We start from the raw sequence: 19746 nt of genomic DNA, 5'->3' as shown, positions 1-19746 counted from the left end.
TGTGCACTACGTTTTGTAGCTTCACGGTCGTTTGTTGTTTTGTTAGTTTGTAAGTGTTTTGTTTCGTTTTGCCTTCTTCAATAATAAAAGGAAGATGGCTTATTTTCCACGTGCTGCGTTTTGGTCCGTCTCTCCTCCACACGATCGTGACAAGCTTGAATTTCAGATCAGGTCAAATCTAATCTAATCTCAACACTCAAAACCAAATCAGCTACTCGGTTATATCTTTAAGAATCAATGGGTACATATCATTAATTTAAAAGTCCAAATGGATACAACAATCACAGATTGCCCCTTTAACAAGAGAAATAGACTTAATACCATACAGAGTAAATTCATTTAAAAATCCCCAAATACATTAAACAGGGTAGTACAGTAGTCTACATTAAACAGGGTAGTACAGTAGTCTACATTAAACAGGGTAGTACAGTAGTCTACATTAAACAGGGTAGTACAGTAGTCTACATTAAACAGGGTAGTACAGTAGTCTACATTAAACAGGGTAGTACAGTAGTCTACATTAAACAGGGTAGTACAGTAGTCTACATTAAACAGGGTGGTACAGTAGTCTACATTAAACAGGGTAGTACAGTAGTCTACATTAAACAGGGTAGTACAGTAGTCTACATTAAACAGGGTAGTACAGTAGTCTACATTAAACAGGGTAGTACAGTAGTCTACATTAAACCGGGTAGTACAGTAGTCTACATTAAACAGGGTAGTACAGTAGTCTACTAAAGCAGGTCAGGTCAGTAGTCTACTAAAGCAGGTCAGTAATCTACTAAAGCAGGTCAGTACAGTAGTCTACTAAAGCAGGTCAGTAGTCTACTAAAGCAGGTCAGGTCAGTAGTCTACTAAAGCAGGTCAGGTCAGTAGTCTACTAAAGCAGGTCAGGTCAGTAGTCTACTAAAGCAGGTCAGGTCAGTAGTCTACTACAGCAGGTCAGGTCAGTAGTCTACTACAGCAGGTCAGGTCAGTAGTCTACTAAAGCAGGTCAGGTCAGTAGTTTACTAAAGCAGGTCAGGTCAGGCGTCTACTAAAGCAGGTCAGTAGTCTACTAAAGCAGGTCAGGTCAGTAGTCTACTAAAGCAGGTCAGTAGTCTACTAAAGCAGGTCAGGTCAGTAGTCTACTAAAGCAGGTCAGGTAGTCTACATTAAACAGGGTAGTACAGTAGTCTACTAAAGCAGGTCAGGTCAGTAGTCTACTAAAGCAGGTCAGGTCAGTAGTCTACATTAAACAGGGTAGTTCAGTAGTCTACATTAAACAGGGTAGGACAGTAGTCTACATTAAACAGGGTAGTACAGTAGTCTACTGTGCTGATAGTTCAGAAAGTATTGTCATTAATAGTGAATGTTGATCACAGCGTGAAACTCAGGTCAGACTAAACCAGGTCCATTATTACCTGCTTGACCTGATGATGTCACAGGTTCCCGGTGGTTATGTCACTACATCATCATCACCAGCACAGAAACAAATACAACAGGTAGGTAATAACCTTTGACCCCAACAGAGACACAGTCATCATCATAGACACAATGATCACGTACATCCCGATCCTTGACGAGAAGCGCTCTCGGAATATCACCTTTTGGACACTGATCTGGGGGGTTAGGGGTTAGTGGTAGGGTTAGGGGTTAGTGGTAGGGAGTAGGGGGTAGTGGTAGGGTTAGGGGGTAGTGGTAGGGTTAGTGGTAGGGAGTAGGGGTTAGTGGTAGGGTTATGGGTTAGTGGTAGGGTTAGGGGGTAGGGTTAGGGGGTAGGGTTAGGGGGTAGGGGTTAGTGGTAGGGTTAGGGGTTAGTGGTAGGGAGTAGGGGTTAGTGGTAGGGTTAGGGGTAGGGTTAGGGGTTAGTGGTAGGGAGTAGGGGTTAGTGGTAGGGTTAGGGGTTAGTGGTAGGGTTAGGGGTTAGTGGTAGGGTTAGGGGTTAGTGGTAGGGGGTAGTGGTAGGGTTAGGGGGTAGTGGTAAGGTTAGGGGTTAGTGGTAGGGTTAGTGGTAGGGAGTAGGGGGTAGTGGTAGGGTTAGGGGTTAGTGGTAGGGAGTAGGGGTTAGTGGTAGGGGTAGGGGTTAGTGGTAGGGTTAGGGGTTAGTGGTAGGGTTAGGGGGTAGTGGTAGGGTTAGGGAGTAGGGGTTAGTGGTAGGGTTAGGGGTTAGTGGTAGGGTTAGGGGTTAGTGGTAGGGAGTAGGGGGTAGTGGTAGGGTTAGGGGTTAGTGGTAGGGTTAGGGGGTAGTGGTAGGGTTAGGGGGTAGTGGTAGGGTTAGGGGTTAGTGGTAGGGTTAGGGTGTAGTGGTAGGGTTAGGGGGTAGTGGTAGGGTTAGGGGGTAGTGGTAGGGTTAGGGGTTAGTGGTAGGGAGTAGGGGTAGTGGTAGGGAGTAGGGGTTAGTGGTAGGGAGTAGGGGTTAGTGGTAGGGTTAGGGGGTAGTGGTAGGGTTAGGGGGTAGGGTTAGGGGGTAGGGTTAGGGGGTAGGGGTTAGTGGTAGGGTTAGGGGTTAGTGGTAGGGAGTAGGGGTTAGGGGGTAGTGGTAGGGTTAGGGGGTAGGGGTTAGTGGTAGGGTTAGGGGTTAGTGGTAGGGAGTAGGGGTTAGTGGTAGGGTTAGGGGGTAGTGGTAGGGTTAGTGGTAGGGTTAGGGGTTAGTGGTAGGGTTAGGGGTTAGTGGTAGGGTTAGGGGTTAGTGGTAGGGAGTAGGGGTTAGTGGTAGGGAGTAGGGGGTAGTGGTAGGGAGTAGGGGTTAGTGGTAGGGTTAGGGGTTAGTGGTAGAGAGTAGGGGTTAGTGGTAGGGAGTAGGGGTTAGTGGTAGGGAGTAGGGGGTAGGGAGTAGGGGGTAGTGGTAGGGAGTAGGGGTTAGTGGTAGGGAGTAGGGGTTAGTGGTAGGGAGTAGGGGTTAGTGGTAGGGAGTAGGGGTTAGGGGTAGGGAGTAGGGGGTAGTGGTAGGGAGTAGGGGTTAGTGGTAGGGAGTAGGGGTTAGTGGTAGGGAGTAGGGGTTAGGGGGTAGTTCATGACGTCTTGGACAATCCTTTGGGAACACCTGGACATGACCCCTTTTGTTCAACAACTTTTCGAGTGCTTCCAAGGTTACTGGGTTCACTGTCGTTTCATTTTTGTTCCTCCCCCAGTGTGCTCCGGCCACCCACTGTCCCCGGTTGTTTTTACAGCAGAAGGCTGTCCACAGGAGATCCGGGATGTTCACTCGTTCCTTCAGTGTGTTGCTCTTACTGGGAACCGCTCCAGTCACCACATAGGCTTCTATATTTCCATTGATATTAATACAGTCCGTCTCAAGAGTAGTTTTGACGTTGCGCTCCATTGTCTTCCAGCTGCCCTTGTTGAAGGTGCGGTCCTGGGGAACGGTGTTTGTCAGGGTGAAAGTGGACCTCTTGGTAGTATCATCAGGTGCTTGGGAATTTGGGAATAGTTGACCTCTGTCCAGAACCTTGTTATTTATGTAGTCTGCGTCAGCAGCCTGGTGTGTGATGTTGTAATTTTCCACCTCCATTTCATCTTCGAGCTGCAAAAACATCAGTCAGACATTACAACTCTTTAACTAGTTTAGACATTACAACTCTTTAACTAGTTTAGACATTACAACTCAACTAGTTTAGACATTAAAACTATTTAACTAGTTTAGACATTAAAACTCAACTAGTTTAGACATTACAACTCTTTAACTAGTTTAGACATTAAAACTCAACTAGTTTAGACATTAAAACTCAACTAGTTTAGACATTAAAACTCAACTAGTTTAGACATTACAACTCTTTAACTAGTTTAGACATTACAACTCTTTAACTAGTTTAGACATTACAACTCAACTAGTTTAGACATTACAACTCTTTAACTAGTTTAGACATTAAAACTCAACTAGTTTAGACATTAACACTCTTTAAATAGTTTAGACATTAACACTCAACTAGTTTAGACATTAAAACTCTTTAACTAGTTTAGACATTAACACTCTTTAACAAGCTCATACATTAACTCATAAAAAAAAGTCACATTTGAACAATCTAAGCTGAAAGTGGTTGCAACATGAAAGATACTGTATGTCTATAGCAGTAAACAAATACACTGTTGAATGAATAGAGATTAGAACTACCTGAGGCTCCATCATCCAGGACTGACTAGGTAACATAACTGTCTGTGATATATACCAGTAAACAAATACACGTTATGTTACATGACAAACATTAGTCCTACCTGGGGCTCTATCATCCAGGGTTGATTTGGTCTGGGGCCCGTAGGAGGACCAGTGAAGGTGTAGGCTGAGAACACAGGGATCCTGTTGGTCGTATCGTAGAGAGTTGCAAACCTGTAGATGTTGTTAAACAACTGGCAGATCGGCTTGTAGCGGTTCTGGTCCTGGACTTTCCCACCAACCAAAATACCTGGGAGATTTGGAGTTGTTCCCTTCAGGAAGAAACTCTTGCACTGTGGAACATCACTGAACTTCTCCACTACATGAGAGAGAGCAGGAGGAAGGAGAGAGAGAAGGAGGAGAGTAGAGAGATGATTCAATACCCCCATCATCACCTGAAGACTGTACACCACAGAGACAAAGATGAAGTTACAGAGACCAGTTGGTAGACTGGAGACTGCTGAGCTGAGTCAGGACAGACTGATTTAAATAGTTATTACAGAGACTCCTCCTTCAGATATCAAGACATAAAGGGTTGATTTGCATAAACGCCTCTGTTTGTTTCCCTGGAAACTGCTGTAACAAATAACATGTGACTCATCTACTGTAGTTTCTAACACGTATGGACCCAGAACTTAATCACACAAGACTATAGTTCTGGGTTAATGAGATTAGACTGCTCTAAATAGTGACTGCATCCACACTTTGGTTCTGGTAGAACAACGTTTTAGGATAAAAACATGACTTTACTCAGCATAGAGTCTGTCAGAAGATACACATCACACTATTACAACAGTGGGAATGTTCTGGAATTACGGTTGCTGAGTTCACATTCATTAATATCCCACAAGGCTTAGCGTCTCTGAATCAGCAACTAAAAGAAGTAACACTTGCATTTCCCTTGACCAGCAAGTCAACATATTTAGTATGAGGTCTCAAATAATTAACATACATTACAGATATGTATTCAACTGAATGAAACGGAGGAAGATGTGTCCAACTGAATGAAACGGAGGAAGATGTGTCCAACTGAATGAAACGGAGGAAGAAGTGTCCAACTGAATGAAACGGAGGAAGATGTGTCCAACTGAATGAAACAGAGGAAGACGTGTCCAACTGAATGAAACGGAGGAAGATGTGTCCAACTGAATGAAACGGAGGAAGATGTGTCCAACTGAATGAAACGGAGGAAGATGTGTCCAACTGAATGAAACGGAGGAAGATGTGTCCAACTGAATGAAACGGAGGAAGATGTGTCCAACTGAATGAAACAGAGGAAGACGTGTCCAACTGAATGAAACAGAGGAAGACGTGTCCAACTGAATGAAACGGAGGAAGATGTGTCCAACTGAATGAAACGGAGGAAGATGTGTCCAACTGAATGAAACGGAGGAAGATGTGTCCAACTGAATGAAACGGAGGAAGATGTGTCCAACTGAATGAAACGGAGGAAGATGTGTCCAACTGAATGAAACGGAGGAAGATGTGTCCAACTGAATGAAATGGAGGAAAATGTGTCTAACTTGGTGAAACCAGATATTATTAATGGTTTCATTTGTTGGTGTTGTTTATGTTGATGTATTGTGGTCTGACCACTGCTGAGTTTATTTCCAGTAACTGAAGTAGTTCACAGTAAGAGTTGACACAAGGCTGTGTATGTAGAGTTAGAACATGTGGTTCCTAACAACACTGTGGTCAGAGCAGCACTGGACTGTTTAACACCTCAGACTCAGCAGCTGTAGATTCTTCAGTTGAGGCCTTTTCTCAGTAAGAGTAGAGGAGACTGGGGAACAGACTAACACTTTTAGACTTTAGTTTATTATGAAAATATTATTGATTGACCCAGTAGGTGAATGTTCCACAGGTCAATAATTTAACAAAAAGAGAGGAGGCAAGTATATTTACTAGGTCCTCAAAACCATTTTTCTTCTTCAATAAAACTAAAAATCATCAATGGATTTAAACAAAACCTCTTGGTCATGTAGAGACACTAACCAACCATTATCACATTGAATAAGAGCTTTCTACCTGGTTTCTAATTGGACTTATTTATCTGTTACAACTGACCCTGTGTTACTTTGTAACCCCAGTCTACCCTACCTTCATGGATAATATTTAAAGTAACTGCTTCGCTTAAGTAAAACATTTTTAACTTCTTCACCTACATACAAATGTTAAACAGCTGAAGCAGGTCACACAGTTTTACTTCATGTGTACTGTGGTAGTATAAATACACATATCAGAGGGTACTGTGGTAGTATAAATACACATATCAGAGGGTTGGGTACTGTGGTAGTATAAATACACATATCAGAGGGTACTGTGGTAGTATAAATACACATATCAGAGGGTACTGTGGTAGTATAAATACACATATCAGAGGGTTGGGTACTTTGGTAGTATAAATACACATATCAGAGGGTTGGGTACTGTGGTAGTATAAATACACACATCAGAGGGTACTGTGGTAGTATAAATACACATATCAGAGGGTACTATGGTAGTATAAATACACATATCAGAGGGTTGGGTACTGTGGTAGTATAAATACACATATCAGAGGGTACTGTGGTAATATAAATACACATATCAGAGGGTACTGTGGTAGTATAAATACACATATCAGAGGGTACTGTGGTAATATAAATACACATATCAGAGGGTACTGTGGTAATATAAATACACATATCAGAGGGTACTGTGGTAGTATAAATACACACATCAGAGGGTACTGTGGTAGTATAAATACACATATCAGAAGCTACTGTGGTAGTATAAATACACATATCAGAGGGTTGGGTACTGTGGTAGTATAAATACACATATCAGAGGGTACTGTGGTAGTATAAATACACATATCAGAGGGTACTGTGGTAGTATAAATACACATATCAGAGGGTACTGTGGTAACATAAATACACATATCAGAGGGTACTGTGGTAGTATAAATACACATATCAGAGGGTACTGTGGTAGTATAAATACACATATCAGAGGGTTGGGTACTGTGGTAGTATAAATACACATATCAGAGGGTACTGTGGTAGTATAAATACACACATCAGAGGGTAATGTGGAAGTATAAATACACATATCAGAGGCTACTGTGGTAGTATAAATACACATATCAGAGGGTACTGTGGTAGTATAAATACACATATCAGAGGGTACTGTGGTAGTATAAATACACATATCAGAGGGTACTGTGGTAGTATAAATACACATATCAGAGGGTACTGTGGTAGTATAAATACACATATCAGAGGGTACTGTGGTAGTATAAATACACATATCAGAGGGTACTGTGGTAGTATAAATACACATATCAGAGGGTACTGTGGTAGTATAAATACACATATCAGAGGGTACTGTGGTAGTATAAATACACATATCAGAGGGTTGGGTACTGTGGTAGTATAAATACACATATCAGAGGGTTGTGTGGTAGTATAAATAAACATATCAGAGGGTACTGTGGTAGTATAAATACACATATCAGAGGGTACTGTGGTGGTATAAATACACATATCAGAGGGTACTGTGGTGGTATAAATACACATATCAGAGGGTACTGTGGTAGTATAAATACACATATCAGAGGGTACTGTGGTAGTATAAATACACATATCAGAGGGTACTGTGGTAGTATAAATACACATATCAGAATGTTGGGTACTGTGGTAGTATAAATACACATATCAGAGGGTACTGTGGTAATATAAATACACATATCAGAGGGTACTGTGGTAATATAAATACACATATCAGAGGGTACTGTGGTAGTATAAATACACATATCAGAGGGTACTGTGGTAGTATAAATACACATATCAGAGGGTACTGTGGTAGTATAAATACACATATCAGAGGGTACTGTGGTAGTATAAATACACATATCAGAGGGTACTGTGGTAGTATAAATACACATATCAGAGGGTACTGTGGTAGTATAAATACACATATCAGAGGGTACTGTGGTAGTATAAATACACATATCAGAATGTTGGGTACTGTGGTAGTATAAATACACATATCAGAGGGTACTGTGGTAATATAAATACACATATCAGAGGGTACTGTGGTAATATAAATACACATATCAGAGGGTACTGTGGTAGTATAAATACACATATCAGAGGGTTGGGTACTGTGGTAGTATAAATACACATATCAGAGGGTACTGTGGTAGTATAAATACACATATCAGAGGGTTGAGTACTGTGGTAGTATAAATACACATATCAGAGGGTACTGTGGTAGTATAAATACACATATCAGAGGGTACTGTGGTATTATAAATACACATATCAGAGGGTACTGTGGTAGTATAAATACACATATCAGAGGGTACTGTGGTAGTATAAATACACATATCAGAGGGTACTGTGGTAGTATAAATACACACATCAGAGGGTTGGGTACTGTGGTAGTATAAATACACATATCAGAGGGTACTGTGGTAGTATAAATACATATATCAGAGTGTTGGGTACTGTGGTAGTATAAATACACATATCAGAGGGTACTTTGGTAGTATAAAGACACATATCAGAGGGTACTGTGGTAGTATAAAGACACATATCAGAGGGTACTGTGGTAGTATAAAGACACATATCAGAGGGTACTGTGGTAGTATAAATACACATATCAGAGGGTACTGTGGTAGTATAAATACACATATCAGAGGGTACTGTGGTAGTATAAATACATATATCAGAGGGTACTGTGGTAGTAAAAATACACATTTCTGTTGTATAATAGGGGGGCATGGGGTCGGAGAAATGGTGACGGGGAAAATACTTTTACAATGACAGAGTTAGGACCTATTTTAAATTCCTCAAACACGTCTGTGATGGTTCTTGTTAAAAGGCCTGGAGGTCTGATCACACCAGTTCCAGGAAGTAGACCTACAGTAGGTTTACATGTGATTTGTCACACCAGTTCCAGGAAGTAGACCTACAGTAGGTTTACATGTGATTTGTCACACCAGTTCCAGGAAGTAGACCTACAGTAGGTTTACATGTGATTTGTCACACCAGTTCCAGGAAGTAGACCTACAGTAGGTTTACATTTGATTTGTCACACCAGTCCCAGGAAGTAGGACGACAGCAGGTTTACATGTGATTTGTCACACCAGTTCTAGTTCATATTGCCTTTCCTGAAGAATTGTATTTCCTGACAATAATATTTTGACGGTCATTTCAGTTACTGATAAATCTATAGGTTTTTTAAGAATACAGCTGTCTCAGAACCATGTCTCCGTCCCTCTCTCCCTCTTCCCCCCTTCTCCCACTCCTCTCTAGCCCCTGTATATTATCCGTCTCTCTCCCTCAAATCTATCATCCATCTCTCTCCCTCAACTCCTTTCTCCCCCTTATCTATCATCCATCTCTCTCCCTCAACTCCTCTCTCCCCCTTATCGCTCCACGTCTCTCTCTTCCACCTTCTCTCTCTCCTTTTTATTCCTTCATTACTGATCTGCAGGTAGAAAAGGTTACATGTATAACACACTACTACAACAGTGGGATTGTTCTGGAATTATGGTTGCTGAGATCACATTCATTAATATCCCACAAGGTTTAACACTTAACTCAGCACCCCCCCCCCCCCCCCCCCCCTCTATCCTCTGTTAACTTGTAACTTTGTGAGGGTGGAGACTTCACTAACCAGAACTCAGTTCTCATTACTGGAAACCAGAAGATATTAATAATGGTTTCATTTATTGGTGTTGTTTATGTTGATGTATTGTGGTCTGACCACTGCTGAGTTTATTTCCAGTAACTGAAGTAGTTCACAGTAAGAGTTGACACAAGGCTGTGTATGTAGAGTTAGAAAATGTGGTTCCTAACAACACTGTGGTCAGAGCAGCACTGGACTGTTTAACACCTCAGACTCAGCAGCTGTAGATTCTTCAGTTGAGGCCTTTTCTCAGTAAGAGTAGAGGAGACTGGGGAACAGACTAACACTTTTAGACTTTAGTTTATTATGAAAATATTATTTCAGTTAGATTAATAATATTTTTATACAAACAACATATCTCAGCTACCATTACACACTAAGTATGTTCCTAGGACGTACCAGTCATTTACAATTCAACCGAGTGACGGATATTAAATGTTACAATTGACCCAGTAGGTGAATGTTCCACAGGTCAATAATTTAACAAAAAGAGAAGCAGCAAGTATATTTACTTCAGGGCCTCAAAACTATATAATATATATATATACACCTGTTCCACATAGAGAGGAGTTTATCCAACCCTCCTTGTCCAGTCTTGACCACTAATTATACCAGACAGGACTAACTCTAGACCAGTTCCTCTGTTTACTTCAGACACATCTTCTTCCACATATCATCACAGAAAAGTTAATCAGTTAGATAATGTTTACCCAGTGGCATCCTGAGGTATTAATAGATCATGAGAGAAGAAAATATTAAATTACCATTTCTGAGCTTCTCATTTATTATGTAAAAACTCACCCCAGCACACTCTGAGGCAGGCCTTGGAGACAGGAAGGACATCACCCTCTTCTGGTCTTCACCCCACCAGGGAAAGGACAGTGATGAACTGTGAGCTCTGTAGGAGGCTCCTGGTAAACAGCGTCTGGTCAATCCACTGCTGCTTCTTGTTGACAGATGCCCGCCGGCTCTCTGGAATCACCAGCTGCATTTAAGGGAGAGAGAGAGAGAGGCAGGAAGGACATCACCCTCTTCTGGTCTTCACCCCACTGGGGCAAGTTCAGAAGACTGGGGTGGATACAAGGGGGCCTGAGGTAGATCACCAGGGACAGGGGCCGAATGTGAGGCAGGAGGGAGCGCTGGAGGTACCTGTACGTCCAAGGGTTCATACCTAATACATACAGAGAATACATAAGTGACAGATACAGTACTAAGCATTCTCAGCACCATGACAGCAGATCTACAGCATGAAAGGTAAGTGACAGATACTAGATTTAGTTGTGTAACTAAAGGACAAAGAATGCATAGGCCTTTATGATAGATACAGGAAGGAGTGTCATAATGGAAGGGGTTTCATCTGTAAAAAGTCCACACTGCATTTATAGAAAGTTGTGTAGCATTCAATACATGGACAAATAGTAAGATTAACACAATGCATATCTTCCATTATTGTAAAGTATTCATGCTTGCAGAATGCCAAGGGAATTGAGTAGCCTACCTAACATTGGAATACATTGCAGAACCATATTCATGTGTAGATTGAAATGCAAGGCAAATGTTACGTTCCACAGTTTCTGTGTTGTTGTGGGTTTGTGTGTATTTCAGGAAATGGCTTCCTGTGTTGGCTGTTGGTCTGTAAAAGTTGTTGAAAGTATTTTGTAGCCTCTCCTGCAGAGGTATGTGTATGCCATAGGACTGAGTGTTTTTGGGTTATTGAAATTGTTCACTAAATTTGAATTATTCTGTTTCATTTGTTCCCAGAGGGGAAGGGGAAGGCACCGTGGGAGTGTTTAGGCAAGAGGCCTGCGGGCATACATAACCCGTACTATTGAATCCGTCTATGCACACTAGGTAAGACCTGGGCGGGTCACCTCCTGTATTTTGGTTAGCCGCCAGTTGGTGCTAAAGGTTAGGTAAGCTGTGGGAAGGCAGGTAAGGTAGGAGAGGGGACTTATACTTTGCTTTGGTTCGGTCCAGCCCAGTTTCCCCACCTTAACGTGTTTAGGAAGAATTAGATTCCCTGTAAACGGTATTTTTCCCTGCCGTCCTTCCCCGCACCTACGATCACATACCTTTTTCACTCCACGGGGAGTTGAGTTGTAGCAGGGTGTTGCGTTCCCTCCTCCAAGAGACGTACGTAACAGAAAATATCACAATTTTTAAGCCATTAAACTAGATAACATAATACATGTATAAGCTAATCCATGACTGATACATGTTGAATAAAACTGTTATACACTGGAACCGAAAATAAACTACTGTACAGTAGCATGCTAAAGTTACTGTACTGTAGCCTGCATCACGTAAACACTTCACAGACGCCTTACACCATACAACAAAGCACGAATATAAGCGATAGTATGCATTAAAATAACTACGATTGTAAAAATAGTATTGAAAATACAGACAAGTGGCCGCTGATTGTACCGGTAGTTACCGATACCAAACCAATGCTACGGGTATCATAGGTAGATGACTGCAGAAATTGAACTGTATAATGTTTTCAATTCGATTTTCCGTTCTTCTTACAACTTCCCAGATGTAGCAATAAGATTACAATCCATTTCATCCAACCTTATTAAAGATACTTCCTCCGTAACTCTCCGTTTGATGTAAACAATGATCCGATGAGGGGAAAGTGTCATGGCCGCCGTTTGCTTTTGGGGCGGAGCTAAGGTCAAAGGGCGAATATGATTGGACCACACGTGGTTGGATACGGTTCTTTGCGACTGTCTCGCATTGCCATTGGTGGATTATCGCTAGTTGAGACTGGCTAGACATCCGGTTGGCCTTAAACAGGAAAATAATGCGCAAAAGATTATAGCAAATTCGTGAAGCATCCTTATTTTGTCCCTTCCCTGTTTTTTTTTTTGACCTAAAACTTAGTTTACTGTGGTGGAGAAAACAGGGACTTCTGTGGATGTCCGCTGCCCTGTAGTGTCATGTTGGATAAGTGCAACAGGACGGCTGAACTAAACCTAAATCAAGTCACACACTGTGTCCCAATCGACAACAGGCAGAATTTCAAGGCAATATGTCAGAATTGGCGTGTTTTAATCCCAATTAAACTGCTGATTTAAGGTGTCGTTATTTGATTAATTTTGAAGGCCTCGTCGATGTTTCCTTCGCCGGGGAGGGTATCCCATAACACCTTGCGACAGGTAGCGGAAATAATAAATAAAAATGTCTGAATAAATGGCGGACAAAGTCACCGGTTGGGAGAAAAATGTTCCAGAGGCATAGCGAATAACTTTGTGAAATGTACCTGTATTTATTCACCAAATTGTTTAAAAGCTCAACAAATTACTTTCATGTGAATTTTCTATTCAAATGTTGAGTCAGTGCTTTTTATCAGCCCGCTAGCCAAGCTAAGTTGGCATCGAATCCAAAAACTAGCTAGCAGGCGATCTCTTCCTGCATATCAGCTGTTAAGAGATGAACTAAACTAACCAAGTTTAAAGTCAGCAATGTGGCAATTGTGAAGACCCAGACATTTCTTAACCCTGAATTGAGGAACTTGCTGGTCAGTTAATGACAAATGTAGCAAATCTATAAACATAATTCAGAGACTAAAGATGGCAACTGATGTGTTCATTTCACATATGATTTGAAAACGTTGGAAATGCAGCTAACCAGCTGTACTCTGTTCAATCTAGGCATGTTAGCCAGCCAAGTTATTTGTACATTATTACATGATCAGTCAATACAGATGGAGATATAGTTGTTTCATCTTACCACCCAAAGGCATTGCATGCAGCCGGCTATATTCGTATTCCCCGTGGACCGGTTCGTACGTGAAAACATTCTGCTGCAAGGCGTCAATTTTCTACAGAACTCGATTTAATATCGAAGGCGGATAAAAACGGAAAGATATGCCTACTTTATGAAACACCGTTTTCCACCACTACGAGTGTATAGCTGATTGCATACAATGACTACAACTTGATCAAGCCTATGAATATGCAAAACTGTTTCCGAAACCATTGCACATTAATAAAGGTAGTTGGAGGTTCTCAGCAACTTGAACCAACACTGACATTTGAGCAGTGAGGTTAATTCCCCCCCTTATGTTTCTGCTCTGTTCTCCTCAGGTTGAAGCACATCCCTCCCCATCACCCAGACAGATGTAAAGAAGTTGGGAACCTCCGGTCCAACAGGAACATCACCCTCTCCCAGGAGTTAGTTAGGAGTTTAATCAGCAGCATCACTGTGGTTAGATGGAAGTAGATCCACACATTGTTCTCTATCATGCAGAATTGTCCGCTCATTATAACTCATAAAGCTCATTGTAAAATACAGATGTGGGTGATTTCTGTCCCAGGGTACTGCACTGTGTACACGTGTTCTTTCCTGCCCCGGGGGTTGGTGATAGAGGGGAGGTACGTGCCGTGACGTTGGCTCCCTCTGCTGGGAGTACCCGGAATGGAGACGCTGATGGCAGCAATTAGGGGAGAGTACCAACCAGCCGTGCAGGCCGCCTAAATGGAGCGCTGCGGGGGAGGAAAAGAGAGGAGGGCGAGAAGCTCCCGGGGAACGGAACCGAATACGAGGAGGCGGCCCTGAAGAAGGATCGAGCCGACCCTAAATTATGTTATGTTTATTTTATGATGCCAAGTAAAGGTGTTTTCTGATAGGGAGGTTCTGTCTCTGCACACAAACACAACACGGTTTTACCACATAATGTATTCATTTAATACATATTCCTGTTTGATATGCATGCATATCATTAATTTGGACATGTTCTCCTTTATAATATGCCAGGGTTTGTTTTGTATCCAACACATTTATCTTACATTGTGATGAAGCAGTGTTGTAGGACTCCTGTTCCGTCTCCAGACCACATCATGAGTATCTTGGTGTCGGATACATTTGCTTCCATCTGTCCAAGAGTGTTTCTCATCCATTCTCGTCTAATTCTACTCATTCGTGATGTTGTTTGAATATTTTGGTAGGTGATGATTGACAGTCGACTCCTGATACTTTGTATAAGTGAAAACTCTCTGAAGTGAACTAAATTTGTTTTTCTAGTCACAATTCAATAACATTCTCCTGATAACTGCATTTCCTGGTTTAGTGCAAGCCAGTGTTGTAGTACTTGGAGTCCAGTATCGAGACCACAATCTGAGTGTCTCGGTCTTGACTCGGCGTCGGACATTGAGGACTCATAATTTTAAAACTCCTAATTATCATCTTCCATTCTGTCAGCGCATAAAACCGCTTTGTCAAATATAGACACTCCTTTTTGAAACACATCTTAAGTCTGGATTGTGAAATTGTGACTTTTTGTGTGAGTTAAACGTATGAACTTTAAAAGAGTTTTAATGTCTGACTGATGTTTCTGCAGCTTGAAGATATAAATGCCCAACGTGACATGGAGGTAGATTATAAAGGTGTAAGAGTCAACGTGACATGGAGGTAGATTATAAAGGTGTAAGAGTCAACGTGACATGGAGGTAGATTATAAAGGTGTAAGAGTCAACGTGACATGGAGGTAGATTATAAAGGTGTAAGAGTCAACATGACATGGAGGTAGATTATAAAGGTGTAAGAGTCAACGTGACATGGAGGTAGATTATAAAGGTGTAAGAGTCAACGTGACATGGAGGTAGATTATAAAGGTGTAAGAGTCAACATGACATGGAGGTAGATTATAAAGGTGTAAGAGTCAACGTGACATGGAGGTAGATTATAAAGGTGTAAGAGTCAACGTGACATGGAGGTAGATTATAAAGGTGTAAGAGTCAACGTGACATGGAGGTAGATTATAAAGGTGTAAGAGTCGACCACCAGGCTGCGGCTGCAGACTACGATAAAACAACATGGATATGGACAGAGGTCACCTTTTCCCATGTTAGTACATGATGATGATACCAAGAAGTCCACGTTCACCCTGACAAACGCCGTTCCCCACAGGAAAGATCCTTCAACCGAGGCAGATGGTGTAAAATGGAGAGTCAGAGAAGCTCTTGTGAAGAACTGTAAGGATGCTAACGACCAGACAACAGTCTATGGTGACTGGAGCAGTTCTCAACAACATCAACAACGATCTGAACAACAGAGTCCCAGATCTCCTGTGGACAGCCTGAATAACATGCTGAACCATCATTATGGTGGGGGTGTCCAGTCCACCCCTACCACTACCCCCTACTCCCTACCACTACCCCCTAACCCTACCACTAACCCCTAACCCTACCACTACCCCCTAACCCTACCACTAACCCCTAACCCTACCACTAACCCCTAACCCTACCACTACCCCCTACTCCCTACCACTACCCCCTAACCCTACCACTAACCCCTAGCCCTACCACTACCCCCTAACCCTACCACTACCCCCTACTCCCTACCACTACCCCCTAACCCTACCACTATCCCCTACTCCCTACCACTAACCCCTAACCCTACCACTACCCCCTACTCCCTACCACTACCCCCTAACCCTACCACTAACCCCTAACCCTACCACTACCCCCTACTCCCTACCACTAACCCCTAACCCTACCACCAACCCATAACCCCCCAGATCAGTGTCCAAAAGGTGATATTCCGAGAGCGCTTCTCCTCAAGGATCGGGATGTACGTGATCATTGTGTCTATGATGATGACTGTGTCTCTGTTGGGGTCAAAGGTTATTACCTACCTGTTGTATTTGTTTCTGTGCTGGTGATGATGATGTAGTGACATAACCACCAGGAACCTGTGACATCATCAGGTCAAGCAGGTAATACTGGACCTGGTTTAGTCTGACCTGAGATTCACGCTGTGATCAACATTCACTTTTAATGACAATACTTTCTGAACTATTAGCACAGTAGACTACTGACCTGACATGCTTTAGCAGACTAATGACCTGACCTGGTTTAGAAGACTACTGACCTGACCTGCTTTAGTAGACTACTGACCTGACCTGCTTTAGTAGACTACTGACCTGACCTGCTGTAGTAGACTACTGACCTGACCTGCTTTAGAAGACTACTGTTCTGACCTGCTTTAGTAGACTACTGACCTGACCTGTTTTAGTAGACTACTGACCTGACCTGCTTTAGTAGACTACTGACCTGACCTGCTTTAGTAGACTACTGTACTGACCTGCTTTAGAAGACTACTGTTCTGACCTGCTTTAGTAGACTACTGACCTGACCTGCTTTAGTAGACTACTGTACTGACCTGCTTTAGAAGACTACTGACCTGACCTGCTTTAGTAGACTACTGACCTGACCTGCTTTAGTAGACTACTGACCTGACCTGCTTTAGTAGACTACTGACCTGACCTGCTGTAGTAGACTACTGTTCTGAACTGCTTTAGTAGACTACTGACCTGACCTGCTTTAGTAGACTACTGACCTGACCTGCTGTAGTAGACTACTGACCTGACCTGCTTTAGTAGACTACTGTACTGACCTGCTTTAGTAGACTACTGTTCTGAACTGCTTTAGTAGACTACTGACCTGACCTGCTTTAGTAGACTACTGACCTGACCTGCTGTAGTAGACTACTGACCTGACCTGCTTTAGTAGACTACTGTACTGACCTGCTGTAGTAGACTACTGACCTGACCTGCTTTAGTAGACTACTGACCTGACCTGCTTTAGAAGACTACTGTTCTGACCTGCTTTAGTAGACTACTGACCTGACCTGCTTTAGTAGACTACTGTACTGACCTGCTTTAGTAGACTACTGACCTGACCTGCTTTAGTAGACTACTGACCTGACCTGCTTTAGTAGACTACTGACCTGACCTGCTTTAGTAGACTACTGACCTGACCTGCTTTAGTAGACTACTGACCTGCTTTAGTAGACTACTGTACTGACCTGCTTTAGTAGACTACTGACCTGACCTGCTTTAGTAGACTACTGACCTGACCTGACCTGCTTTAATAGACTACTGACCTGACCTGACCTGCTTTAGTAGACTACTGACCTGACCTGACCTGCTTTAATAGATTACTGACCTGACCTGCTTTAGTAGACTACTGACCTGACCTGCTTTAGTAGACTACTGACCTGCTTTAGTAGACTACTGTACTGACCTGCTTAAGTAGACTACTGACCTGACCTGCTTTAGTAGACTACTGACCTGACCTGCTTTAGTAGACAGCTGTATTAGTTGTAAACAAACATTGTATACCCTCAAAACATGGTTGAAACTATAATTTTGATATCATGGATTGTCAGTCATTGCATCAGAAGCTCTGTCTATGAATTTGAGAGTGTTTACATTTCTCCAGCCCTTTTCCCTCAGCTGTTAACCCAAACAGTGACGGGGTGAGACAATGTGTTATTGTTTGAGCTGCATATTGCCCCTGTATACTGTAGGTAGTCTAGAGGTTAGAACGTTGTGACAGTAACTGATAGGTTGCTTGTTCTAGTCCCTGACTAGCTTTCCCTTGTTCCCCTTATCGTTATGTCAGGTTCTGTTTGTTTTATCACTGTAACCATAGAGATCCTACTTTATTTTCTAAATGTAATCAATCTTCTGATTGGAAGGAATAAAATATCTGTAATGAAGCATTTGAAAGTCTGGTGTTTTGTACATATGGCTTGTAAATGTAGCCAAGTGATTCCCATATGAGACAATTCAACATTGGTGCAAATGTATTTGAGCTAAAAATAGTGATTATTGAAAGCCCTCTTTTAGTTGTCAGTTATTCCAAAGATGGTTTAGTAGTGTTTTGTACGGTGTTTATTCTATACAAGAGCAAGGTAATGTTGATTAGTTAGTCTTTACTTCCGCATAACTCTGTAGTACGCATACAGCTCCATTCAGCGCGTAGTAAGTCATGCCTAACTTGGCTCACTAGTACTATATAGTATCACACTCAGATACACAGAACAGCAGCGCCATCTAGTGGCGACATCTCGCAACAAGTATGACGATGTATAGAAACTGTCCAATAGAAATCCCCGATCACACTTCTAGGCGATGTCATGGCAACGTTGGCTAGCTAAGTTAATGCGCAGAAAACAACATTGATTCAAACAGTTTGAGCCCTGTGGGGCATGTGAAGGCTATCAAATCAAAAGCACAAATGAAATGTATTTACCCTTATTCAATTTAAATAATTAAAGAGCAGTAAGTTACAAGAGCAGCATAGAAGGGGACAATGCAAATAGTCTGGGTAGCTATTTGATTAGATGTTCAGGAGTCTTATGGCTTAGGGGGTAGAAGCTGTTTAGACGCCTCTTGGACCTAAACTTGGTGCTCCGGTACCGCTTGTCATGTGGTAGCAGAACGAACAGTCTATGACTGGGGTGGCTGGAGTCTTTGACAATTTGTAGGGTCTTCCTCTGACACTGTCTGGCATAGAGGTCCTGGATGGCAGGAAACTTGGGCCGTACCGGTCGGAGGCCAAGCAGTTGCCATACCAGGCAGTGATGCAACCCGTCAGGATGCTCTCGATGGTGCAGCTGTAGAACATTTTGAGGACCTGGGGACCCACGCCAAATATGTTCAGTCTCCTGAGGGGGAATAGGCTTTGTCTTGCCCTCTTCACGACTGTCTTGGTGTGGTTGGACCATGATAGTTTGTTGGTGATGTAAACATCAAGGAACTTGAAGCTCTCAACCTGCTCCACTACAGCCCTGTCGATGAGAATGGGGGCGTGCTCGGTCCTCCTTTTCCTGTAGTCCACAATCATCTCCTTTGTCTTGATCATGTTGGGGGAGAGGTTGTTGTCCTGGCACCACCCGGCCAGGTCTCTGACCTCCTCCCTATAGGCTGTCTCGTCGTTGTCAGGTCTCTGACCTCCTCCCTATAGGCTGTCTCATCGTTGTCAGGTCTCTGACCTCCTCCCTATAGGCTGTCTCATCGTTGCCAGGTCTCTGACCTCCTCCCTATAGGCTGTCTCATCTTTGACGGTGATCAGGCCTACCACTGTTGTGTCGTCTGCAAACGTAATGATGGGGTTGGAGTCGTGCCTGGCCATGCAGTCATG

The 19746-nt window shown here is 42.6% G+C and overlaps 1 protein-coding gene across 1 annotated transcript; it reads right to left on the bottom strand.

Moving 5' to 3' along the window:
• Positions 1–325: 325 nt before the first annotated feature.
• On the bottom strand, positions 326–5346 carry LOC139561525 (endonuclease domain-containing 1 protein-like). Its single transcript, XM_071378719.1, has 2 exons — positions 4195–5346; positions 326–3505 (listed from the first exon to the last, which is right to left on the bottom strand). The coding sequence occupies exons 1-2, from the start codon at positions 4522–4524 to the stop codon at positions 2942–2944; spliced, it is 894 nt and encodes a 297-aa protein (XP_071234820.1). The 5' UTR covers positions 4525–5346; the 3' UTR covers positions 326–2941.
• Positions 5347–19746: the final 14400 nt, after the last annotated feature.

Source organism: Salvelinus alpinus, chromosome 31 (genome assembly GCF_045679555.1).
Source record: "Salvelinus alpinus chromosome 31, SLU_Salpinus.1, whole genome shotgun sequence".
Classification (NCBI taxonomy): Eukaryota; Metazoa; Chordata; class Actinopteri; order Salmoniformes; family Salmonidae; genus Salvelinus; species Salvelinus alpinus.
Note: the sequence above shows the minus strand (reverse complement) of the source record. Positions and strands in the feature narration are given on the sequence as shown.